This window comes from Electrophorus electricus, chromosome 13 (assembly GCF_013358815.1).
Source record: "Electrophorus electricus isolate fEleEle1 chromosome 13, fEleEle1.pri, whole genome shotgun sequence".
Taxonomy (NCBI): domain Eukaryota; kingdom Metazoa; phylum Chordata; class Actinopteri; order Gymnotiformes; family Gymnotidae; genus Electrophorus; species Electrophorus electricus.
Window position 1 is genome coordinate 1,314,464 of NC_049547.1, and position 16,601 is coordinate 1,331,064.

The following is a 16,601-nucleotide window of genomic DNA, read 5'->3' on the forward strand; positions in this document are numbered from 1 at the left end:
AGTGCAGTGGTGTTGTCGCCACGCTTAACAAACACGTGCTGCCAGCAACGCCCCCGTTCGGGGAAGTGCACGCGACAGCCATACGCTGGTTAATTTTGGCCGCAAAGAACTGAAGAAAAAAAAAGTTATTTTGGCAAAGTAAACTTATGCAGAACAGATATCAGATATTCGGTTTATCTGTTCAGATCGGTCTGGGTTGTTATACGGTAGAGCGGATTTGACTTGTTTTTATTACCTACATATTTTGAAACACAACAAATGGTCGGTATTGCAGACGACAGTGGCGTGCTGTTTCTATGGCAATTAGCTGACGCCCCTTGCACGGCAACCGCAGCGCGTGTTTCTGAATCCATAGCAACCAAACAGGAGGAAAGACCTGTAAGACTGATGATCTTAGCCAGCTAGCTAACAAAGTTAGGTATTTACAGAAAGATTCTCTTATAGCCTTCGAGCCTATTAACGATGTGTACAAAAATGAGAACCTTTGATTTATCAAAAGCAGAAGTGAAAACGGAAGGTTTTACCGTGAAGTCAACCATGAAGAATTCTGTGGTAAGCTGCACCTGCCTGCTAGCTAGCTATCTCAGCTAACTACAGTACTGTCCCAAAGCTGGTTAATTAGTTAACTAACCTAGCGACAGCTCACTAACGGATAATCTTATCAATTAAACGATATACTACATAGTCATTCTAAGGCGGATGTTCACCAAATATTTCAGTCACGCCTTCACTGCCGTCCTGATAGTGGAGTTTAGAGTAAACGCCAAACGCACGGACAGGTGACTGACCTGCCCGGAGACGCTTGTAAACCCTCCTGCACGCCACCAGCTGCGGGTGGAATGGACAGAGGAGGAGGAGAGTCACTCTCAGAGAGGAAAAACACTCTTTGTTGTGTGAGCAGCAGGCTTTTACGCGCGCAGAGTGTTGCTGTCATTTGTGAAACGTGTGTGCGTGCGCGCGCGCGCGCGAGAGAGATTGACTGACTGACACTCGTCCCCCTAAAAGAAATTGAAACCAGCATTGTTGATAGTCGTTTTGAAGCTTGGTCTTCTCAGGACTTCACAAACATGTGGGAGGCCGTTAGGGCCCTCTTAGGCTGTGTTTGCCTCAGGCCAAGCGCAGCCAGGCTGCCAGGCTCACAGGGATGGAGTGGACTCCAGACCACGTGTACTGCTCTTCCTCACAGCCACGTAGATACACGTGAGAGTGCACTGCAGCCGTTGATCTCCTACAGATGTCTCTGTGGTTTTTAGGTCAAAACGTTAGCCTGTTTGGGTGGCAGGTGTTTAACGTGCAGACCTGAACTCCATTAGGATTGAGGAGATTAGAGTGTGCAAGTGAATTTGGGGATGGAGAGAAATGGCTCTTTTGAAATGAAACATCTAGCAGCCGCAGGTAAACAGCTTACCTTAGCAATGGGCCAAATTCTCCTCCGCCGCACACCGCGCCATTCAAACCAGAGGCATGTTGTGCTAGTGAGGCTACAATTTATTACCTTATATTCTTCAGAGTAGAGTTGCTGTCTACACACACACACACACACACACACACACACACACACACACACTCTTTCTCAAAAACATGTGGCCATGAATTTGGAATCCATAAAGCATAATGCATCTCGAACGCTGGAGTATTTAGTTAGCATCTCTAAGATGTTAATGGTGTTTATTATATGAGGCAGCTGAGTGTTTGTTGATACTAATGATGTCCATGTTCTGTGTGCTTGGAGTGCGAGGTGCAGCGTGAACCCTGCATGCACCTCCCTGATGGGGAGCTTTACAGTGTGGAAGACCAGATCATTCATATTAGTGCACATACAAACCCCATACTATGTGCTTAAGGATGTAAAGCTTATGGTTGGTGTGTGTGTGTTAGTGATTTGGCAGAACAGACACTGTCTGCTCTTGTGGCATTAACCTGAACCTACGTTTTGAGTACAATGACTACTGGACCCGTCAGTCACTCTTCTCCTCTCTGTCACTTTGCTTCTAAGGAATCGTTAGCAGGTATGTGCCACGTATGGCAGAAGAGGAGACCGGAGGAGGGGACATATACAGAGCGCTTTACAATAGTTGTGGATAAGGCCGCAACTAATGAATACTTTGATGGTTATTGTCAATTATTGAAAAAAATAATCAAATATTCGGATTGACGGTTGTATTACTCAATGGATCTTATTTAGCTACCATTTTTTTTTAAATATAACGAGGTTGTTTTAGGCATATGCTAACAAAAGACAATAAAGATAAATACTTTGTTTAAAAAGGTCTTAATTAACTTTCCTGCTTATGGAAAAGGTTACAGTAAAAATTCTGATATCCACTTTTTTCCTATTAAACAAAGGATAAGCAACAAAGTAGCAGAAATCAGTACAACAGCTACAGCAAGTTCCCCTTAATCAAGCACATCAAAACAACCCCGAAACGCTCAGCTCCTCTTCGGAATGTATTTGACGTATAAAGCCATTTGTCACACAAAATACTACCATTACTCTTTTAAACTGCAATGCTCCATTACAAAATCTTCATCCAAGCGATATTGTGCGTTATTCATTCTAGGATCCTGTGCAGATACTGAAATGCGATCTGAGTTCTGCGGCTGCTACTCTCCTCCCCTCCCCCCAAAAAAGTTAAGTTCGAAGCAGAGCAAACCAACCCATAAATTGCCGGAATTCATTCGAATGCAACCCACATTGATCACTCACGCACAGACAGGGGTTTTAGCATTTTTTTGCGATTTATAAACTTGTGCCCTAGGCAACAACACATTCTCCAGGCCACAACAGTGCGACGTTAAATCGTAAATTTAGGCCATTTTTAACTTTATCCGTCATGCAAAGGCGGAAAAAAAAACTAATCTCAGTACAGAAGCTGGAGAATATTTGGGATTAAAGTACGTGGAAACCCGTGCTCACACCCTTACCGCTGTGTAAAAAGACATTTTATTACCATCCCATGGGAATGCCGGTGTTTATCCCCGTTCTCGGATGTTTCTCCTCCCCATATCTACTGCGGAAATCCTCCCCATACCTCTGGTATGTTCAACGCTATTAAGGATTCACTGACCAAGAGAAAATGTACTTCAAAATAGAAAACGTGGAGTGAGTAACGCGGCGTATTTTAACGTTAACGTTATCTAGCTAACTCATTTAATGAGACAAGTGTTCCTCATCCAGAGGGCCATGTGCATCTTCTTCAGATTAACTTGGCCGAGTTAAGAGTGAAATCCTCACACACGTTGGAGGCTTTTGTCGTGAAGGTTACACTCCACGCCACTAAGCGAGAATAACTACAGATCAGAGCACTCGGACGACAGCATCGACAACTAATTTTGTTATAGATTTTAGTCAACCACGCTGATTATTCATAGCGGCCCTTGATAGAGGGATGCTGCAATACTCACCTAACTTAAGTTACCACAGAGCTATGAAGACTCCTCCCCTCTCCCAGACACATCCAGTGTCCTGCCAAGACCTGCTGGAATCAGGACAAGCTGACTCCTTGTCAGTCAGAGGGCTGAAATGGGCAGCTAAGCTGCACTTGCTCAGACACAGTAACCCTTCAGCAACTTTTGTCAATATTTAGCTGAAATTAGAGCTATATGATCATTGCACATTTTCGGTAAATTAAATACATAGTTTATTTAAACCGACCACATGAAAATAACGATTTCTTATTAAATCACATTGTGGCGTGACAGCACAAACCTATGTGGAGGTAGTTTTGAAACAGTGGGGCTTAAACTGTTTACAGTGAGGTTGCCGATCATTGCCTCTCCGTGCCTCTCTTGTTACCGGCTCGTCAGCGCGGCTACTTACGCAGAATTCATTCACCGGCGCTTTACACAGTATTGCACCATCCGCGTGCTGTAGCGCCACTGCTTTGTCTCGCTGTATATTTCCGGGTGTCATTGTAGTCTCTCTTTATTTTGACTTATTCCTGTGGCCAGTCAGCCCGACATTGCATTTGGTATATTGTCATTTGTCATCCGTTTCATTGATTCGCTGTATTGTCTTGCCTGGCTGTTCTCTGCTTCTCTTGGGGTTTTTTTTTTCTGATAAAGTGTTTGATTCGTCAGTCTATCAGTCAACATAACGTCTGTAGATACAGTCCAACTGGATTTGTAGTTCCCTGCAAAGTGGACTACACAAGTTATCCATATTAAGGGAGGTTCCAAAGCACAGGAAGCGAAATCATTCAGTTCAACGGGAACTTAACAGCGTGTGAAGTAGTGAATAACTGCTTATCATTGCGCAGGAAGTTCACGCCAAAGGTTTACCCATCAATCATTCAGTCAATCAACATCATTTAACGTCTCGTTGAGATATTGTGGTGATTTGAGACTGCTGGCTGGGGGATTATTCAAGCGAAGCAAGTAAACCAGAATATGTCAGAGTTCACTTTTGTGTGTGAGTGTTTTAATAATAACTAAGTATTTGTTGAAAAATGAGTTGGAACTTTTGCCTGTTCAGATAAATTGTCAAATCATGCAGAAAATGAATGAATTTGTTACATTTTACCTAGTTAGTGACAGCTGTCACTGTTCAGTCTGTAAGATGTTCAGTCAACATCAATCAGATATTCATTTTACATGCAAATTATAGGGTGAACGAAATATAATTTATTGTAGCCACATAGCAACAAAGGAACTGCCTAACTGCATGATGTTGTAGAGAATTCCAAATTAAGGGACTTAATCAACTGCCGTTCCCTCCACCCATATCGTGATTAGAATGTAGGAAACACAAGGGCACGTCTGAGGGACCCTGTGGAACAGAACGTAGCTAACATTTGTGTTGACTTAACATAAAGCATCATCCAAATTAGGAAAAATATTGCTGGAAAGTGTTTTGTGACACAATGAAATAAACGATTGACTTTTTTTTTCTGTCATCACATGGTATGTATCGCCACGTTGCACAGCTGAAAGTAGTGTAGATTTAAGCTAGTCAGAACAATTCAGAGAGGTTTAGCTGTAGGCATGGCATCAATTAGCTATGCTATAATTCAGTGCATTGAGTCACTGGAAATATCCCACAAATATAGAAATTAGAAATATAAAAATAGAGAGAGAGAGGGGGGTGACAGTGAAGAGTAGAAGGCTGATTCATCCATAATAAACAAAGCTTCTCTGTGATAGCAGTCTCACTGCTTATGGCTCAGGGGAGATTTTAGATCCCCCACAACTGCCTCCGTGCTTATAGATGCAAGGCGAACGGAAGCCAAGCTCGTTAGACAATAAAGTGTGTCACAGTGGCACAATCTGCCACACGAGAGCTGTGTGTGTGTGTGTGTGTGTGTGTGTGTGTGTGTGTGTGAGTGTATTCATGAGCACATCCTTTCAGATTTGAGCTGAGTACTGAAGTGAGTTTCTCTCTCTCATCAGCTTTCTGCCAGTTATTCTCAAAGCTCCTCTCCTGTACCAGCTGTGTGCCTTTCATGATCACCAGGGTGACTCCACTCCACTCGCCTAGCGGGAAGGTTCCCGGGAAACCGACTCCAGAGTTCTCTTTAAACTTCTTATTTTTCAGCTCTTTCTTTACTTTGGAAATTGTGGATGTGTGTTTGCTTTCTTCAACAGCTTCGGGATGCCTGGTGCTCTCGCTGTGCAGCTCAGCCGTGCCAAGCTGCTACAGCGAGAGATGTCAGGAGGGATGTGAGGATGGGCCGTGTACGCGCCGTCTTGTCTCGTCTGCTGTCTGTCTCGGAGCCTGCGGATGGGCGACAGACAGTGGGATGTACTCACATACTCAGTAAAACACATCATCAGTGAAGCACTCAGACCAGTGCTCACTAGATGAAGCATACTGAGTGAAGCATACCAAATGAAACACACTGAATGCAGCATACTGAGTGAAAACTAAGTAGTGATATATTCACATGCCGGTCAGTTATGACACTCCATAACAAGCATTTCCATCCTGTGTGGCAGGTATCTCTGACACTCAGATAGCCTAGTGCTCACTCCACGCAGTGGCGCTCAGCTGTGCCAAGCTGCTACAGCGAGAGATGTCAGGATGGATGTGAGGATGGGCCGTGTACGCGCCGTCTTGTCTCGTCTGCTGTCTGTCTCGGAGCCTGCAGATGGGCGACAGTGAATGGAACATATGCACATTTAGTGAAACACGCAGACCGTAACACACTAGCTGAAGCGCAGTACGTGAAGGATTATGACTGAAACACATTGCTGGTGAAATATTCTGGCCTCTTATTACACTCTGTAACATGCATTGGCATCCTTTGTGTGCTGGTGAAGTACACTAAGTGGAGTGTACTATGAGAACCTATGAGAAGGTTGAAAGATTACTTAGTAAAATATTCACATAGTGTTAGCACAAGTATTTACACCCTGCGATGCCCAGTTCTTGTTTCCCTTTACATGTATATTCACATGTCCCTTAGCTGCCCTGTCCCAAGCTCTGTGGAAGGGAAGTTGCAGGGGTTTGGTTTAAAAACATTGCACTACGCAAATGGTGATGTAACCACTCGACAGTCTGCTCCAGACAGACGGTCCACCAACAACAGGAAACAGTGGAGTAATTTGTTGGTGCAAGCTACACTGTGCTGTGTGGTCTTATGGCTGAAGGACAATATCAAAAAATGTTAAAAAATTTTTTTTTTGTTGATATAGTGCTTTTTACAACAGACGTTGTCACAAAGCAGCTTTACAAATGTCTGATTCCAAGCCCCCAGTGAGCAAGACAAGGGCGACAGCGGTGAGGAAAACCTCTGCCGCTCTGTTACTGGGTGCTGAGCCTCTGTCTTTTTGGGGTTCGGATGTCTTTTTGGGGTTCGGATGAATGGGGAGTGGAGGCTGTAGCGCGGAGCTGCGGTGTGGCCACTGTGAAGGCCGCCGACCTTCGGCTGGAGAGCGGGAAAGAGCATCGGCCCCTGCCAGAAACATTTCTGAGCGTGATTTAACGGACGTGGTGTTTTGCATCATCTGTGCTACACGGTTCCTCTGTCTGGCTCTGGTAGGGCTGTTAGTCTGGACACAGAGACATTCTAAAGGTGAGAAGTTCACAGCTTTCATTGGCCCTGCGTTTGCTCTGACCGCTGTGCTAGCGCAAGGAGCAACGGAGAGCTAGAAGGGAGCTCCTGCTATTCCTCACGGTTCCTCTAAAAGCCCTTTGCTGGTCTTTATCGCTGCCCTGCTAAGCTTTTCCTCAGCAGCTCTGCAAATTAGGCTGGCGTTCATCTGTGTGGACGGACGGCTTCGTCTTCTCCCAAACGGCTGGCACAGCACAAGCAGGGCTTAGGGGCTGCTATGGAAATGACGGGAACTGGCACTTTCACTCAGACCGAGAATTGTCACTTTCTGATGGAATCAGAATGAACCTGCTCTCAGAGTGGTGCAGAATGGGGGTGGGCAACTCCTCTAGTGGAGGGGCAGGGTACTGCACACTGTTATTTTCCTGCTCAAGCACACCTAATTCAGTTCATCACATCATAGCCATATTTAGTAGGTGCGTTAGAGCAGGGAAATCGTGTGTGTGTGTGTGTGTTAGACGACTCAGTCTAGAATTATGTCTTCTTAGGCACGGCCCTAAATCTGTCTCTGTTAATTACCCACGAGGCTGTGTTTGTTAAGGCTCTGGATGGATGGGTTAGGCCTCTGTCTCACTGTCGCTCGGCGACGGCTGGATGGTCAACGCGAGTGGCAGCTGGGAGGTGGTATTGTTCCAGATAAGATATGTCTGCAGCCTTCCAACACAGATTAGGATTGGATTGCTGTTTGTTATGGACAGCTAGCTTAGGAAAGTATGATTGGATGCATTTGTCGATAGTGGTTAGAGCAAGACAGACAAAAAAGGATCGATATGCAACACGGCAGCTGTGGTGTAGATAAGGCTACTCCCAGTCCTTTCACCACAGATGGGGAAAATATCAGTGAGACTTTTTCAGAGAAAAAAAACAGTGGCAGGAAAAGCACAGCTGTCTGGGATTTAAGATCACGCTCAGGTTTAACTGAACTTTGGCTCATGCGTCTGTAGCTGTGGTGCGTGTGGGGAGGGAGGGGTCTGTCTGTAGGCAGGGTGGGTAGGTGCCACACTCAAGGCTACACGGACACGCCCTGCACATCAGCTGGACAGATCAGTAACTCTGAAGGACTTCCAGGATTTCCAGATGCCCCTGCTTGCGTGGGTGACCTAACCTAAAGGAGCATTCACGTTTGCAAAAGCAGCGATCAAGCAGACGCGATTCTGCATAGGTACTCTTATATTTACTGTGGAGTCCATTAATAAAGTCCTGCAGGCAAAGCCATGTTTCAGTGTTTAACTTCAGGGGTCTGACTCTTGGATTTTGGCAAGCTTAGATAATTTGAGCTATAATTGTCATCTTTGCACCTCCCTGGTGTCATGGTTCCCACAGCAACTCTACCTGTTTGTTTACTTCCTGCTTCCTTGTTTTCCTCGTTTGGTTTCATTCTGTTCCGCCCCCTTGTTAGTAGCTATGCCTGGTATTGCCTTCACCTGTATCTTGTTAGTCCTCGTTAGTATTTGTCTGCACTCTTTGGGAAGTCTCGTCATCGTTTGGTACATTTCTGAGCCGTTGTTTATCTCTGTCTGTTTCTCTGGTTTATTGGCTATCTACCTGTTTTTGGATGACCTAATTTGCCTATTCCTCATCTATTTTGTTTACCTCGTTGGCTGTTCCTCTGGGTTTTGACCCGTGAGTGTATTTGGATGACGATCATGGACTAACTGTGTTCTCTATTAAACTGCATTCACCATACTGCGTGCGATTGCCTCTCTGTTCGTGCTCGGAATGTCACAATAATATTGCTTTAGTGAACATCAGTATTATTTTGAGTGCATATTCTTGTTAATTCCTGTCTTGCCTATGCAAATAACAACTAGTAAATAACTTTAAAGGAAATGGCATTTGCCGTCCCATATTACTGTATTGAACATGCCCCCCACGGCTGTGTGAATGAGTGCCTTGTCTGGGAAGCCGGTTATCTCCAAGGCAGGCCTGCTCTGTGTAGGCTGGAGAGGGAATCCTCCTGCCCATCCCTGCCACTGGGAGAGTTGACTAAGTTTTGGTGGTGTGCATTCAGTGCTTGCTATCGGAATACAGACATACGCTAACTAAACACACAATAGCATGTGTATGGTGGACATACACTAGTAAACACTTGCAGAGTTTGTTCATTTATGGAGACCTGCCTGTGTGTATTTCCATACACTATATGACCAGGAGTTGGTGAACACCTGATCTTGGCCCCTATATAAGTTTGTTGGATCGCATTTCAAAACTCCCATTTTAAAGTGTGTGTGTGTGTGTGTGTGTGTGTGTGTGTGAGTGAGGAAATGTGTGTCCATTCAGTCAAAAGAGTGCCTGTGATGTCAGTTCTGTGAGTTTGACTGGCCCGCCGCCTCATGGGTGAGCTGTTGTTACTTCTAGATCCTTCCGTTTCACAATAACGGCATTTTCAGTGGACCAGGGGAGATCTAACAGGGCAGAAATGTCATCGTCTGACGGCTGAGCTCTTCAGTGCGGAGCCTGCACAGAATATGAAGGGCCTGAACTCAGTTTTTAGGAGGAGTGGGTTCCACGTGCCTTTGGCCACACAGTGTAGTTCATGGAGGACTATCATTCCTTCCTTCTCTCTCTGTTTCTCGTTCTGTCTTTCTGGATGAGGTGTTGTGCTTGAGGCTACATTACAGAGAAAGCTTGTGCTAGAGGACGTGAAGAGGAGCTGTCATTGAAAGGGTTTCTTCCGTGTGGACCCTCTGCACTCTGCTACCCCACAGCAACACACTGAATCAGTACCAGCAGACTGGACTTTCTATACTAGGAGAGTAAAGATTTATGCACCGTTTCCTTACCGGGAGAGATGGATATGAATATGTATGAGGAGGGTGGGGTGTTATGCATTTAATCTATATATACTGGGAGAGTGGTATTTTAATATTAATGGGGATCTTGGAATATTATACATTGAATCCATGCTGGGAGATTGGGAAATTAATATATATAGGCAGAATGGGGGTATTTACGTGTTGAGTAGGGTATGAGTATGCATGGACAGAGCAGAGTGTTATGTCCTAGAAACGCAGAGGAGTATGTTGTGCAAGTATCATGCCTTATTATACATTAAAGACAATATGTAACATTGTGTGGAGAGAACAGTGCCTCTATTTGTATTCACGTATGGAAATGTTTAAAAGGACTGAATTTGTACATGCAGAAATGTGCAGCTGCTTGTTGCTGTAATGAGTCCTACTCTGCCCTCTTTAATTAAAGCTTCAGTCCTTAACGTTACTTTGAATCTCACCACCCCGTTTTAACCAAACACGCCCCCCCTGGCTGGCTGTTGTTTGATTGGTTGCTGTGCTGTTGGACAGTGGGAGGTGGGCCTTCAGAGCCCAACATGAAGTCAGGAGGTATTAACACATCCCGCTAAGGGTCCGGAAGGGAGAACACACGCTTGCCTCCTGAATGTTGGCAGGGTTGATTTATCACCAACACGGCGCACGGCCAGAGTTCTGAATGTTCTGTGTGCTTTAATTCTCTGCCTTTGTAAACCACCATCACCTCAAAGACACCTGGGAGGGCACCGCTGATTGGACACCCAGTAGTTGATCTGGCATTGTGGGGTCTGGGTGATTTGATTCTAGCGGTGTGAGAGCGTGACCCCTCTCCCCTCTCCTTGGCTGGACTCATTCCTCTCTCCATCCCTCTCAGTCTGTCTGTACTGAGTGGCGCTGGCGTGCTGAGCTGTGGGCTCTTTCAGGTTACTGTGACCTGTCTCTCTCCATTAAACGCAGAGCCCCCTAGTTTTGCGTAAACCCCCAGTGCCAGGCTGGCTACGTCTCTGCTCCTCCATCTAGCACCAACCTGCTTCCGCCAGAAGCTCCTTCTACTGTCTGCTGGGCCACGTGGGAGCGGGAACGCCGTGCATGGGCTTTAGAGAATATCCCGGGCTGTTGGGAAGGGTGCGACGCCCAGCAGATGGGACGGAGCAGCTCAGTCAGTCTCCTACCCTCCCATCCACCCACGCAGCTCTGATGCCTTCCACACTGCCACCATGTTAAAGTAGAGCGGAGTCAGGGCGGATTTGTGAGGGTTATGGAGAGGGTTTCAGGAGACCAGAGCCAGCCGTGTGTGTATGTCTGTGTATGTGTGTGGGTGTGTGTAAGAGACAGGAGCACAGGGCCTCCTGTTTGTCTGTGTGTGTGTGTGTGTGTGTGTGTGTGGGTGTGTGAGAACAGTGCCACCTGTTTTGTCATTGTGTTTGCGCACCAGTGCAGAGAGAAAGACAGCAGTTTAGAGCAGGTGAGGAAGAGGGAGAAAATCTGAAGTGCCCTGAGAAATGGCTGCTAAACACACACACACACACTGCAGTTCTGTGTCTCTTCTTCACATTTTCAGCTAAGTGCATTTACCTCCTGCTGTCCTCTCTGTGTCTCTCTGTCTGCATTCCTCCCCTTCTTTCTGACACACACTACACACACTCACGCACACACACGTTCTCACTCTAATGCTCTGGTCGTGCTAGCAGAGGGGTGCGGGGTGTGAGGAGGAGGAGGACAGCGTGATGTGATTTGGAATGGACTCGCTCTGTTCCTAATCCAGAGCGACTTCCTGATTTAAACCATTATCCCTGTGGGGGGGCATTGGGGGTGGGGGGGCATATGCCTCTGACCTTTTTGCCTTTAATTTTCCTGCTGATGAAGGCTGCGTATGTGTGTTTGTGTGCGCTGGCTCGGAGTTGGCGAACACTGTGTCATTTTTCCTTTACGTATGTCAAACAGCTCAACTCCAGAACCAGCCCACGGTCTACAGTGATGTTGTGGACTTTGGCGTCATATGCAGAATATGCCCCGCCCCTCCCATAGAGGGGGACTCGAGTCTTCCTTTCCTCAATGCCATCAGCCGCCTGTCTGCACATCTGGGTCACTCATAGGTGCTGCAGGGGGAGAGAGTTCATAAAACACTGTTAGTAACCCTTTCAGTGTGAGTTCTTATTCCATCCATATCACCATGACCCCATCACAATCACTCATTCACCATTACCCAGTTACCATGACAATCACCTCCTCATTCCGTCACCATCACCCAGTTACCATGACAATCACCTCTTCATTCTGTCACCATCACCCAGTTACCATGACAATCACCTCTTCATTCCATCACCATCACCCAGTTACCATAACAATCACCTCCTCATTCAGTCACCATCGCCATCACCCAGTTACCATGGCAATCACCCCCTCATTCAGTCACCATGACAATCACCTCCTCATTCAGTCACCATGACAATCACCCCATCGCCATAACCATCATCTCATCACTATCACCCCATCAACAACAGCCTCTCCTCCTCTCCTCCCTCTCTTCTCTTCCTCCCACTCTCCTCTCTTCCTGTCTAAACCTTTTCGGTGTACCACTCCATTTGTGCAGAATCAGGGGAGAGTGAGGGGAGTGAGGGGAGAGTGAGGAGAGTGTGGGGAGTGAGGAGAGTGAGGGGAGTGAGGGGAGGTTCATGATGGGGTGCTGTACAGCACCATGACGTGACCCATCTAAAGGTTGCCATTAATCTCCTAAACAACTCCAGCACAGAAGGACAAGCCTTTCTCTTAGAGAGATAGATAGATAGATAGAGAGAGAGAGAGAGAGAGAGAGCGAGAGAGAGAGAGAGAGAGAGAGAGAGAGAGCGAGCGCACGAGCAATAGAGAAGGATGTTGGATCATTCTCATTGGCTGTGATTGTGTGTGTGAGTGGGTCAACCCATATGGAGTTCAGGCTGACCCCAGGCCTGCTGGTGATGCCTCAGGTGTGTGTTCTCAGGTGCTTGGACTGTCTGGTCCTGGTGAATCCTCTGGGCTGACAGTTTCTTCAAAAGTGTGTGAGTTTTTGAATGTGTGTGTGCGAGAGTGTGTGTGTTTGTTCATACATCGCCTGGTGGTGGTGGGGGGGGTACAACTAAGTGTAAATGTCCTGAGAATAAAGGAACGTAATTGGGTTGCTTGTGGCAATGTGCAGTCTGACCTTATCAAAGCAGCCTGAGCCTGAATCAACTAACTGGGGTGAGTCACCAGCACAACACACACACACATACAGTAGATTTTGATAATCGCTCAGTTGAAAATAGAGGAGAAATGTGAAGTGAGAGAGAGAAAAGGGGGAGTGAGGGAGGGAGAGAGGGAGAATGAGAGAGGAAGAGAGGGAGAGTTATGCTACAGTCGGCAGGCTGATGCAGCTTTGCCACACAGGTGATGCATCTTGCAGCACTGGCAGGAAATGACATTTGGAGGGAGAAAGAAAGAGAGGAAGAGCAAGAGAGAAATGGAGGGCTATATAGAGAGGGAGGGACAGAGAGGAAAAGAGATGGAGGGAGAGAAGGAGAGAGAGAGGGAGCGAGAGAGGGAGGGAGAGGGAGATGGTGATGAATACTTGCATGCATTTTCTCTTTCTCTCTCATAGTTTTGCTAGTTTAGTGAATAATAGTCTAAAATGTCTTTGTATGTTGTAGCATTAAACATTGTCCTTCACTGAAATAAACCCCAGACCATTATCCCTCCTCCACTGTGCATTCCATAGTCTCACTGTGGTTGCTTTTTACAAAGTAGCGGTAATTTTTACAGCATGACTACTCAGATATTTACGGTGTGATCTCTCATATTTACTGTGTGATCACTCAGATATTTACTGTGTGATCACACAGATATTTACTGTGATCACTCAGTTATTTACTGTATGATTACTCAGATATTTACAGTGTGATCACTCAGATATTTACTGTATGATTACTCAGATATTTACAGTGTGATCACTCAGATATTCACTATGTGATCACTCAGATATTTACAGTGTAGTCACTCAGATATTTACTGTGATCACTAAGATAGTTACTGTATGCTTACGCAGATATTTACTGTGTGATGACTCATATTTACTGTTTGATCACTCAGATATTTAATATATGATTACTCAGATATTTACAGTGTGATCACTCAGATATTTACTGTATGATTACTGAGATATTTACTATGTGATCACTCAGATATTTACTGTGTGATCACAGATATTTACTGTGATTACCTCAGATATATACAGTGTGATCACCCAGATATTTACTGTGATCACTAAGATGTTTACAGTGTGATCACTCAGATATTTACTGTGATCATTTAGATATTTACAGTGTGATTACTCAGATTTTAAAAGTGATTAATCAGGTATTTACTGTGTGATCACTCAGATATTTACAGTGTGATCACTCAGACATTTACTATATGATTACTCAGATATTTACTGTATGATTACTCAGATATTTACAATGTGATCACTCAATATTTACTATGTGATCACTCAGATATTTACTATGCGTGTGTGTGTGCACGTGTGTATTTGTGTGTGATGGTGTGTGCATGCGTGTGTGTGTGTGTGGGGGGGTGATTGACTGCTCAGGCATGAACAGATCTCCACTGCAGGTCTACAGTGTGTGTGCTAAATCCAACATCTCCCCACAAACAAGCTTAAATATGAGCACATTCTATAAGGAGAACTGGTTTCCTCTTACTCTCTCGCTCCTTCTCTTTCTCATTCTCTCTCTCTCTCTCTCTCTCTCTCTCTCTCTCTCTCTCTCTCTCTCTCTCTCTCTCTCTCTCTAGGTAGTGGGTCCTCCTCTGCAGGTGCATTTCGGTGAAGCGTCCAGCCAAGCCCACGGCCTTTCGGAAGTTCTATGAGCGTGGTGACTTCCCCATTGCACTGGAGCACGACACCAAGGGCAACCGCATTGCCTGGAAGGTTACTGCCATTGCGCTGTGACCCTGGAGGCAGGGGGCTGGGCCAATGCAAAGTAATACGATAGAACTACTTTTGGTTTGATTTTGCTTTGGAAAGGCTTAATTCTAGATAGTGTCGCAATGCCAGATGCTACCCATCTGCTGCTACTTGTCCAGAAAAGTCTATCTTAAGTTTGGCAGTGTGGACATTTTTGGAGAAAATGACCATTGACATGCCAAACTGAAACATATTAGCTCATTTATGCCGCATTCTGGCACAGGCAGTTGAGCGGAATTTGGAAAGCAATGTTTGCAGATGGAAAATTAGGAGTTTTATGAAGAAGTGTTGGGTTCCCGACCCTGGTAGGAACATATGTTGGAGCTGGAATGTGATTCTGGAATGTGATTCTGCGTGGTGTTGTGAGATGATGGGCAGATGTGTCCCTGCGCTAGGCAGCTGGCCGTGGAACAGGCCCAGCGTTACCAGTAGAAGAGGCAAGCTGGAGCCCTCACCGTTCCTGGGGTTTAAAAGTGCCACAGGCTGTGCAGCAATAATGGAGTGGGCAGAGGGGCGGGGCCATCTCTGTTCTGAGTGAGTGTGCACAGAAGGGCGTGGCTTCTACAGTAGTGAGTAAGGGTTCTGAGTGAGCGTGCACAGAAGGGGCGTGGCTTCTACAGTAGTGAGTGAGGGTTCTGAGTGAGCGGTGCACAGAAGGGGCGTGGCTTCTACAGTATTGAGTGAGGGTTCTGAGGGTTCACACACACAAACATACACACACACACACACACATACACACACACACACATACACACACACACACACACACACACACACACATACACACACACACACACATATACACACACACCATGCTGCTTTAGTTTGGGTTGAGAGTGCACTACTGTTTACTGGCCCACAACCTCCCCGCTCCCTCACACTGTCCGACGTCCGTAAGGGCTCCACACCACTGTAGTGTAAATTCCTATTGAGTGAGCGTCTGGCCCCCTGAGAGGCACAGCCAGGTCTGAGGGCCCACGGTGTTGGAGACCTCCACCCCTCCATGCTTGGGGGCGTAGGAGAGCCCCGGGGCTCTGACAGATGGAGCTGGAGAGGCGCAGTGTTGGAGGGCCATAGTCCTACTGTAACAGGCTCAGCAGGGGGGAGGGACTAACACCAGGGACACAAACCTGCAAAATAATGAAGCAGTGATACGTTACTCTCTCTCTCTTAGTGATACGTTACTCTCACTCTGTCTCTCTCTCTCTTAGTGATACGTTACTCACACTCTGTCTCTCTCTCTCTTAGTGATACGTTACTCACACTCTGTCTCTCTCTCTCTCTCTCTTAGTGATACGTTACTCACACTCTGTCTCGCTCTCTCTTAGTGATACATTTCTCACACTCTCTCTCTCTTAGTGATATATGTTACTCACACTCTGTCTCTCTCTCTCTTAGTGATACGTTACTCACACTCTGTCTTGCTCTCTCTTAGTGATACATTTCTCACACTCTCTCTCTCTTAGTGATATATGTTACTCACACTCTCTTCCAATCTCTTCGCAAGTGAGTGACGGCATCTCTGTTTCCAGGTGAAAACAAAATGTTTTGGCACTGATGTTCCAAGTATCATATACTGTGTGTTTCTGCATATCAGCTGGGGCTTTGTGTGTGTGTGTGTGTGTGTAGGCAAAAGAGCTGTAGAGTGTTTAAATGTCAAGGGCAGTGAATGAGAGCGGTGGGCGTGGAGCACCTGAGGGGGAGAGGAGGCATATTTTTAGTATTTCAGAGAGCTGTAATACCTCTAATAGTGTTGCCTCAGTTCCTGTGTGTGTGTCTGTGTGTGTGTGTGAGAAGCATATG

General features: G+C 46.0%; 1 protein-coding gene across 1 annotated transcript in view; it reads left to right on the forward strand.

Annotated features, from left to right (window-relative positions):
* Positions 1–374: 374 nt before the first annotated feature.
* pacrg (PARK2 co-regulated) overlaps positions 375–16,601 on the forward strand; it is a 78,871-nt gene continuing 62,644 nt past the window's right edge. Inside the window, 3 exon segments of the mRNA XM_035533013.1 lie at positions 375–552; positions 14,627–14,662; positions 14,664–14,762. Of these exon segments, the coding sequence (XP_035388906.1) occupies positions 463–552; positions 14,627–14,662; positions 14,664–14,762 (225 nt within the window). The 5' untranslated portion in view covers positions 375–462.